This window comes from Motacilla alba, chromosome 14, assembly GCF_015832195.1.
Source record: "Motacilla alba alba isolate MOTALB_02 chromosome 14, Motacilla_alba_V1.0_pri, whole genome shotgun sequence".
Lineage (NCBI taxonomy): Eukaryota > Metazoa > Chordata > Aves > Passeriformes > Motacillidae > Motacilla > Motacilla alba.
The window spans coordinates 15,033,904-15,043,787 of NC_052029.1; the positions used below are offsets into that span (position 1 = coordinate 15,033,904).

Here is a 9,884-nt window from a genome sequence, read left to right on the forward strand (position 1 = left end):
GGTCCCGAGGCGGTTTCAGGGCCAGCTTTGATCTCCACAGGGACACAGTGGACGCGGTGACCCCCAGAGTGACCCTGATGTGGCCCTGCCCTCCTGCTCCAGCCACCTCTGTCCAGCCAGCCCGGGGCAGGGGCTGTGTCCCTCCAGCAGCCTCATAGCATTCTGTAATTTTACTGCCCCAACAGGAGCTATTTTCACAGTAAATCCTTCCAAAATAGAAACCAGCAACACCCATGGGCGTCGACCCAGCCCTGGGGCTGCAGGACCGGTTGGGGGACGGGGCTGGGGACAGGACAGGGCTGGGGGTGACAAACCCCTCTTGACACTGCCAGCAGCTCCAGGGACCCTTGGGGAGGGCTGGGACCCCCAAACCTGGCTGAGAGGGGGGTGCAGCCCTGCTCCAGCCCAGCCACCCTTCCCTTTTCCCGGGATAAAAGCTCAGATAAAGTTTGAGCTCACGGCTCCTCCAGGTTGTCATCTCAGAGCCTCGGGAAGGATTTGATTCCTTTGGTCTTGGTCCCCTTCGTGGCATGTCCTCGACAGCATTTTGGAGCATGAATCGAGGGAAAAGCTGGGAAAGAGGGAACGAGATGGGCTGTGATGCAGGGAAAAAGGAGAAGGGAGACACCTCCCCGAGGGTGCTGAGCCCATCACTGAGCTCAGTCTGTTCTGCACCCTACCTGCCCTATAACATAACCCCTGGGCAGCTCTACAGGTTTCCCCCTCACCGGGAGCACCTTAATCCCCCTCAGGAGCACAGAAACTCCCAAACCAGAGGCTTTAACTCCTTCTGGGTTCACTTTCGGTTCAGCTGAACCCAGAGCTCAAAGTGACCCTTTATGAGAAGTAGGAAACAACCCCAAAGCAAAACCAGGGGAGAAGGAAAGGAGCCTGACAAAACAGAGTTGAGAAACTGCCCCGTCACACCCTGCATGCGGAGCACCTGCCATCCCCACCCCGCACAGATAAAGTGCCGAGCGCTGCCCAGCCCCTGCCCCAGCCCCGCGAGCACCTTCCCGGCCGAATCCTCCCATCCCGGAGCCAAATCCCCTGGACAAGGGCGAGGAGAACAGTTCGGCACAGCCACGGTAGGATTTGGGGGGGGGAAAATGAGATTTAGGGGGGAAAATTCCTTGTGTCCAGTTCAAACGGCGGTAACGGGTTGCTGTGGGCAGCCCCGGGGGAATTTCGGGAGAAGAGATTGATTTTCTATCAGGGGATCCCCTGAGGGGTGTGGAGGGCTGGGGAAAACCTGCTGGGCTGCCCCACTGCCTTACACTGGATTTCTCCCAGTCTGTGCTGGTGAGGAGCTGGGGGATGGAGGGGGACCCTGTCCCTGCAGGACAATTGTGGAGTTTCTTTCACTAACGGGTGGGAAAAGTCCTGTTTTCTGGTGTGTCGGATTTAAAATCTCTCCCGTGGTCGCTGGGGATCTGTGCAGCCTCACAGAGACGGGGTGGGCACAGTGAGACCCCTGACCCCACAGCTCCAGCCCCAGTGCTGGGTGACAGAATCAGCCCCAGGACCTCCAGCAATTCCAAGTGTGGGACACGGCTCTCCAGACCCGCTCCAAGGACGAACCCCCGGCACCAGCACCATGGTGTGGGCAGCCCCAGCCCTGGCAGCCGCCACCCTCTGCCTCCGTGAGTCACATCCTGTCCCCAAAAACTGCCCCGGGACCCCCAGGCACCCCCAGGGATGCTCCAGCTGTGCTGCTCCTTATCCCAATCCCCCTCCCAGGGCTCTGCCTCCTGCTCCCCTCAGCATCCACAGGCTTTTCCCAGGGACACATCTTCCCAGATTTCCAGGGATGGATTTATCCCTTTTTGTCTTCCACACCCCCCTGGAGGGAGCCGGGGGTGCTCGGGCTGGGGGCTGCTCCCTTCATAGCGATTCGCAGCATTTCCTAAACATGAAATTAGCAAAGGAAAGGCTCTTGCCAGATTTCAAACCTGGAGCTGCTTGGAACAACCCCAACGAGCCTTTCATAACCCAGGGATGTTTCCTAACCTGCTCCTGCTTCCTTGCAGGTGTCTCCACAGACCCGCTGAAAGCCACAGCGGTGAGTCCCTGCCGGCTCTGCTGGCTCCCACCGTGCCAGGGCTTTCCCCAAATTCCCCAGCTGGCGCTGGAGGTGCCAGCATTCCCGCAGTGCTCAGCTCCGGGGTGGCACAGCCGCCACCTCCCTGCTGTCCCCCTGTGCACAGCGTGGCCCTGTCCTTGTCCCGTCCCTCACCTCCATGCCCTGCTCTCAAACCCAGCTCCAGGCAAGCAGGGACAGACCCACACGAGTGTCCCCGCTGCCGAGAGTGGCTTTGATGGCTTTTGTCCCCACAAGTATCCCAGGGGCTGCTGCAGCTCCTGGCTGTTCCTGTGGATTTCCTGCACCCACGGGCAGCAGTCTGGGTGCTCCAGCCGGGTCAGATCCCATTCCCTGCATCTCAGATCCCTTTCCTTACCGGGTCTGAGCATCCCCCATCCTCTCTCCAGGCCGCCCTGATTATTGGAGCCGTCCTGTCCAACGCTGAGCAACCCCAGTAAGTACCAGCCCCGGCGGGTAAATGCTCAGATAAAGCTTGTGCTCACAGCTCCTCCTGGGGGTCGGGGGGGTCCGGAGGGTGAATTTGCGTTTATCCCACATCTGCTGCTGTGCCGGGTCCCTGGGGCAGGGAGGATTTACAGCCCTGCGCAGCCGGTTCCGTGCTGGGATTCCAGCGGGCTGGGCTCCTGCAGAAACACAAACACACCGAGAGTTCTCCTTCCTCCCCGCGGCTGCAGCGGGAGCCTCGCCCCGGCTGAAACCCGGGCGCTGCTGTTTTGTCCCGCACCCAAACCCCGGGATATGGGGGCACCCACCCGGCCGTGGGGATGGCAGCGCCCCGGCACTGATTTTACGGGACATTTTCATGACACCTCACGTGTACAGCCTCGGGGCGCTGCTGTGTGACCTGGAGCCGGGCACCATCCCGGCCTCGCATCCCAACATCCTGGAGAAGCTGAAGCTCTGCCCGGCGCTGACGGGGGCACAGCAGGACGCCCTCAATGCCCTGCTCCTCTCGGGGCACACAGCGTACGGGTGAGGAGCCTTCCCGCTCCTGGAAGGGTGGGCGGCGGACAGGAGGGGTGGGCATCCACGGGGATGCTGAGCTGGTGCTGCTCCTGCTGCCGCAGGGATCCTTCAAGCTGGGATTTACAGACCCTGCAAGATTTGGGGCCGCTCGTGCTGGCGTTGAACCAGACCACGCTGAGTTTGGTGGCCGAGGTAAGGTCCCGCCTCGGGGAGGAGAGGACCATCAGGCAGGACAGCTCCGAGGCTGGGGGACTCAGGATCCTGTGCTCCCGGGTCCTAGAACCCTCTGTCTGTGTGCCCCCAGTCCCAGTGCCCTGTGTCCCTGTGTCCTCTGGACCCAGCACCTTCTGTCCCTGTGTCCCTGGTCCCAGCACTCTCTGTCCCTGTGCCCCCAGTCCTAGCACCCCTCTGTCCCTGTGCCCCTGGTCCCAGCACTCTCTGTCCCTGTCCCCTCGGTCCCAGTGCCCTGTGTCCCTGTCCCTGTCCCTTTGGTCCCAGCACTCTCTGTCCTTGTCCCCCTGGTCCCAGCACTCTCTGTCCCTGTGCCCCCAGTCCTAGCACCCCTCTGTCCCTGTCCCCCCGGTCCCAGCACACTCTGTCCCCGCAGGCAGCACGGGAGGATTTCAGGAGGAGCATCGCTGCCGCCTACATCAGCCAGGGACGTTCCCAGCGGGAGGAATCCCTGATGCTCCTCAGGGCGCTCGCAGCAGCATCAGCTGCCTCCCAGCCCCGGCTGCGGCGCAGCGCGGACCGTGAGTGCTTCCCTTCCCTCCGGCCAGGCCGGAGCTCTGGGAGGGGACAACGCCGGGGGCTGGTGGGATCTGGGAGCTCCCAGCTGGACCAGGCAGAAATCTGGGATTCCCATAAGCCGGGGAAGTGGGGAAATGTGCTTGAAGCACAGGGCGGGAGCAGGGATGTGGTGGCAGCACTCAGGAAGGAGCTGGGACAGTGGGACAGTCCCCAGGCAGGGCCAGCGCCAGGGCAGGACGCTGCAGGAGCAGAGGATGCTCCTGTAGGGGACATGGAACAGTTTGAGCTGCTACAGGACAAAGCACAAGTGGGCTACGAAACATCACCAGGTTCTTCTGGAATGACTTTAGGGAATGTCAGCAAACGAGGCACCTCCATGGACTGGGGACCAGGGGATGGGAGAGGATCCACCGTGGCTTGAGCCTCGTTTTTGTGATTCCCTGTCCTTCAGCAGGGCCCTGTGGCAGGAGCAGGGCCAGGTGGGAAGGGCACACGCAGGACACACATCTCTGCCTGATACAGTTCCTTGCCCTCAGGCTGCCAGTCCAAGCCCATCACCGCCAGCAACATCAATGACATCATCGTCTACCTCATCGAGCTCGACCTTGACCAGCTCAACCTGTGCCTGAGCAATGATGTGCTGATAGAAAACCTGGAGGCTGTGCTGGATCTGCCAATCACCACAGGGGCTGCCTGGGTCCTGAAAAAAAAGGTGGATGAGGTAAGGAGTGGCACAGGGCAGGAGCCCCCCAGCAGCATGGGCACGAGCTGGGATGGGCAGGGAACAGGGCTCAGTGGGCACAGGGATGAAGGTGCCCAAGGGGGTCCTTTGCACTCATTCCTGCCCTATTTTCCTTTTCCCTTCCCTCGCCCTCTTTCCTGCCCCACGGGCCGGGCCCCACAGTTTTTCCAGGAGTCAGGGATCCCAGAGGAGCAGCTGAGGCGCCTGGGGATGCTGTCCCGCCTGTACACGGAGCAGGAGATCAGCCACTGGCAGGTGACATCCAGTGACACCCTCTCAGCCCTGCTCAGCAACTCGGGAGGAAAGTGGAATGATTCCCAGGTAAACCCATGGCAGCAGAAAGGGATGGATGGTGAGGAACCCAAACTGGCACTGCCCCTGTCCCAGCCCAGCTCAGGGCGGAGGCATTGTGGGGTTTTTTGGGGGTTGGCAGCACTGCCACCCTTACCAGGAGCATCTCCCATCCCTGCTGTGTCCCTCAGGTGCAGCAGCTGCTCAGCAGGTACCTGGCCCTGGGGGGCTCCTTGACGGGGCCCCTGCTCCAGGAAATCGGAGGCAAGCGCCTGTGCAACCTGCAGGAGGAGCAGATCCAGCAGATCCCTGCTGCAGCCATCGGGTGAGCCGCTTCTGGGGCTGCTGCTCTGCCCTGAGAGCCCCCAGGGCTCTGGGGAGGTGGGATGGAAGAGCCCCAGCTCTGTTGTGGATGTCCCCAGTCCCAGATCCTACCTGAGCTCCAGGACCATGAGCAGGGATATCCTGCTCATCCCTCCCAGCCACCAGAACAATTCATCTGCAACTGGGGGTGCTGCTGATGCCTGGAGAGGCTGTCTGGAACAGACTGGGCAGAGCTAAAGGAATCAAGCAGGGATTTATTAAAAGGCCTCAAAGGATGCACCTTGGGCAGCACAAGGGCCTGGCCAGGGCTACACCCGAGATGGACAATGGGTCAGGAGTTTCCACCCTTGGATCAGCTTTGGTCCATTTCCATGTTGGGGTTCAGTGTCCAGCTCCAGCTCAGGTTCTGCAGTCCCACCCTCCCAGGCTGCTCTCCTCAATCCCCTGCTGTTTGCACTTTTTGGGGCTGGAGCTCGGCGGTGTCCTTGGTTGTGGGGCTGGAAAAGGATTGTTCTGTGTGCCTGAGCTGTGAGGAGAGCTGCTGGCACTGGACACAGAGTGCAGAGCTATGTCCCAGGGCAGCCCAGGAGCTGGGAAATGGAAAGCTCAGGCTGAAGGCATCAGAGCTGACCTGTGTCCCCCTTCCAGGACTGCTGGGCAGTTGAACATCTCCTCATGCTCCCAGTCCAAGAAGGATCAGCTCTATGGGAAGGCCCGGGAGGCCTTTGCCAGCCTGGCCAGCACCCCCAGCCTCTACTACTGCCAGATCCGGCCGTACCTGGGTAGGTGCTTCCCCTCCACCCTCCCTCCCACCACCAGGTTCGGGGTCTCCTCTCAGCCACAGGTCTGGCAGCCTCCAGAACCTCTCCAAATCCTCCCCAGAAGTGCTGGAAGGGTTTGCACATCTCCAGGTGTCCTCTGGGCTCTCTTTAAGGTGGAGCTCCTGCAGAGGATCTGAAGGACTTGGCTACTGCTGGCGTGGCCATAAACATGGATCAGGGCACCTTCCTCGCCCTGAATCCCGAGGAATTGCAGGTACAGCCCTGGGGTGCTGCTGCCCCCTCCCCAGGGAAGTGCAGGGCTGGCTGAGGGCTGAGGTCAGAGCCCAACCAAATCACCAATTCTGCACTTTCTCACCTTTATAAATTTCCTTTAGGAAGCATTAGTTGCTCTGCAGCCCCGTTAGCAAAGCGTCTGGGGCTGTGGGGGTGAGGGAAGGGGATGCTCTGTGTGTGTTGCAGAAACTCAGCGTCACCGACGTGAAACATTTGCTGGGGGAAAACCTCCCCGAGCTGAAGGAGCACGAGCACGAGCCCCCGGTGCTGAGCTGGCTGCAGCAGCAATCCCAGCACGAGCTGGACTGCGTGCTGGGCATCGGCCTGCAGGGAGGGCAGCCTGAGCCCACGGGGACAGCCAGCCCTGCTGCCACCTCCACGGCCACTGTCACCAGCCCTGCTGGCCCCACCACCCCGGCCAGCGTCACCTCCATGGCCACTGTCACCAGCCCTGTGCCCACCACCCCGGCCAGCATCACCTCCACGGCCACTGTCACCAGCCCTGTGCCCACCACTCCAGCCAGCATCACCTCAAAGACCACTGTCACCAGCCCTGTGCCCACCACCCCGGCCAGCATCACCTCCACGGCCACTGTCACCAGCCCTGTGCCCACCACTCCAGCCAGCATCACCTCAAAGACCACTGTCACCAGCCCTGCTGGCCCCACCACCCCAGCCAGTGTCACCAGCCCTATGCCCACCACCCCGGCCAGTGTCACCTCTGTGGGCACTGTCACCAGCCCTGTGCCCACCACCCCGGCCAGCATCACCTCCAAGACCACTGTCACCAGCCCTGTGCCCACCACCCCGGCCAGCATCACCTCCACGGCCACTGTCACCAGCCCTGTGCCCACCACTCCAGCCAGCATCACCTCAAAGACCACTGTCACCAGCCCTGCTGGCCCCACCACCCCAGCCAGTGTCACCAGCCCTATGCCCACCACCCCGGCCAGTGTCACCTCCACGGCCACTGTCCCCACCTCTCATCACCCTGCCACCTCAGCCCATGTCACCCCTGTGCCCACCACCCTCCCCACTGTCCCCAGCACCTCAGGCAGTGCCACCACCCTCCCCACTGTCCCCAGCACCTCAGGCAGTGCCACCACCCTCCCCACTGTCCCCAGCACCTCGGCCAGTGTCACCTCCATGACCACCGTCCCCAGCCCTCACCCCTCGGCCACTGTCACTGTCCCCACCACCAGTGCCATTGGCAGCCACTCGAGCCCTCAGCCGAGCACGGTCCCCCCCAGGACCCCCCACCCCGAGCACTCTGAGCCCAACCCCCCCCCGGCACCCCCCCCCCACACTGAGGGTCCCACTGTCCCCCCTGTCCCCACTGCCACAGCAGCGCCCTGCTCCACCCACCAGGCCCCCACCACAGACAGAGCCACCACCCCTGCTGTCACCCTCCTCAGCACCCTCCTGGCCACCAGCAGCCCCAGTGCCACCCCAGTCCCTGCTGTCACCTCCAGGGCCACCACCAGCACTAGTGTTGGCACTAACCCGGCTGGTACCACCCACAGCACTGTCACCACTGTCCCCAACCCCTCCTCTGCTCTTACTGCCACCCCTGTCCCCAGTCCCACCTCTGCTCCCACTGCCACCCCACAGCCACTGTCACCACTTCCCCCCACCTCTGCTCCACTGCCACCCCTGTCCCCAATCCCACCTCTGCTCCCACTGCCACCCACAGCACTGTCACCACTGTCCCCATCCCACCTCTTCTCCCACTCCCAAACCCTCCTGTGCTCACACTGCCACCTCAGTCCCTCCCTCCCCCTCTGCTCCCACTGCCACCCACAGCACTGTCACCACTGTCCCAAATCCCACATCTTCTCCTGCTGCCACCCCCATTTCCAATCCCACCTCTGCCCCCACTGCCACCCCTGTCCCTAACCCATCCTCTGCCCCCACTGCCACCCCTGTCCCTCCGTCCCCCTCTGCCCCGGCTGCCACCCCAGCCCCACACACGCCCACCCCCATTCCCAGCTCCCCCATCCCGACCCAAACAAGCCCCGGCTCCTCCCCGGCCGTGCCGTGCCAGCCCAGCTCCGCTCCCGGCCCCTCCTCCAGCCCCAGAGCCACCCCTGGGAGTGTTCCAGAGCCAGCACGGCCAACCTCCAACGGCTACATCAACCTGCAGCCCGAGCCCGGTGAGCTGGGAACGTGGGAAGGGCTCGGGAATGCCGGGGGGGGGACAAAGCTGGCTGATCCTGGTGGGATTCGGTGCTGGGGGACAGGTGGGGACAAGCCCTGGGGCTGCCCTCAAGTCCTCAGGTGCGCTTCAAGGTGTCCCATCACCTCGCGAGCCCTCCCCGGGCAGCTGGAGAATCCCATCCCCGTGTTCTCCCTGCAGGATCAGGATCCAGGCTCTGCTCCCGCCTCGCTCTCCCGCTGGCGGCCGCCGTGGGGAGCGTAACTGCTGGGGGGGCTGCTATGAGCCCCCCGGCCCCCCGCGCACGCCTCCCTCCATCCCAGCGGAACTGCGCTGGGCGAGTCCCTGCTGGGCAGCAGCAGCCAGGAAAGGGAAGAGAATTCACCCCCATGTGATGCCAGCACAGGATTTGGTTATTTTTGAGGCTGGCCGGTGTAGGACGACAGATTTTTCCAGCCTGGAGAAGCCCCACAGGTCATTACTAGAGATTTACTCCCTGTAGTAGAACCAGCAGTGCTGCTGACTGCTCTGCCAAGGCAACAACACCGGGCCCAGCTCTTGCAGGGATTTCCTGTCCATCCCATCCCGCTGGGATCTGGTCAACAGTGGGAAAACTCAGGGATTTCAGTCACTGGTGGCCCTGCCCTGCAGCTGAGAGATCCCCAAAAATCCTATTTCACGTTCTCACGAGCTGCTTTTTGATCAAGCTTTGCTCAAACCCCGCACAGACTCTCATGGGATGATTAGCTGGAGATAATTTATCTTGATTACTGTTCAGTGCTATACAATAAAACTTCAATCTGGTTTTTCCTAATCCAGCGTGTCCTTTGAGGTGCTCAGTGCTTTGTGGGGAAGCTTTTCCAGCATAAATCCAAAACCTGCAGTGAAGGACAGACCTGATCCCTCTCTAGAAAGCTCAGTCAGTGAAGATTTATAAGATATTAAATATATAAATCCCTTTTTCCCTCCCAGACTCTCCTCCTGGAGGAAAGAGGGATGTCGGGAGCTGGGTACAGGTTTCACTGAGGGCTTTTTTTGACAGATATTTCCAGTGAGGGGGGAAAAATATAGAAAACCTTGTACAAAGTTCCTTTCCTCCACACGAGGAAGCTGAGAACAGCCTCAGCTCCTAAATGTTGGACAGCCAACCCCAAGGAACAGGAACAGGCAGGGATTCTGAGGGGATTCATGGGGGGGATTCCTGCAGTCAGAATGGTGAGGGCAGCCCAAGGAAGAGCAGACACTCAGCAGTTTGCTTCTGGCATTTTCACCCAGTTCCAGGATTTATTCACAAGCAGCTGGCAAACATCACTCCCACCCTGAGGTCTTGGCAGTGTCACGAGGTCAGGCTCTGGGAAATGTCACTTTTAACCTGCAGAACTCACCCTTAAACCCAGCAGTAAGATGGGGCTGAGCAGGGGTTTGGGGCAGAGCTGGGCTTGGGCTGTCCCAAAGGAAAAGATCCTGCACCAGAGAGTCTGGGAATCTTCCCTTCAT

At 61.4% G+C, this 9,884-nt stretch overlaps 1 protein-coding gene across 1 annotated transcript; it reads left to right on the forward strand.

The window, feature by feature from the left end:
• The first annotated feature begins 1,597 nt into the window (after positions 1–1,597).
• On the forward strand, positions 1,598–8,651 carry LOC119707115 (mesothelin-like protein). The gene is made up of 13 exons (XM_038151649.1): positions 1,598–1,643; positions 2,031–2,062; positions 2,491–2,537; positions 2,927–3,076; positions 3,172–3,262; positions 3,678–3,822; positions 4,357–4,541; positions 4,725–4,883; positions 5,045–5,178; positions 5,826–5,959; positions 6,112–6,212; positions 6,419–7,249; positions 8,589–8,651. The coding sequence occupies exons 1-13, from the start codon at positions 1,598–1,600 to the stop codon at positions 8,649–8,651; spliced, it is 2,118 nt and encodes a 705-aa protein (XP_038007577.1).
• The last annotated feature ends 1,233 nt before the right edge of the window (positions 8,652–9,884 follow it).

Excerpts from the sequence above, each read along its gene's own strand:
- LOC119707115 (XM_038151649.1), top strand. The coding sequence starts at position 1,598 with ATGGTGTGGGCAGCCCCAGCCCTGGCAGCCGCCACCCTCTGCCTCC. Across the intron at positions 2,538-2,926 it reads TCCAACGCTGAGCAACCCCA|CCTCGGGGCGCTGCTGTGTG; the intron begins GTAAGTACCAGC and ends TCACGTGTACAG. Across the intron at positions 5,960-6,111 it reads CCAGATCCGGCCGTACCTGG|GTGGAGCTCCTGCAGAGGAT; the intron begins GTAGGTGCTTCC and ends GCTCTCTTTAAG.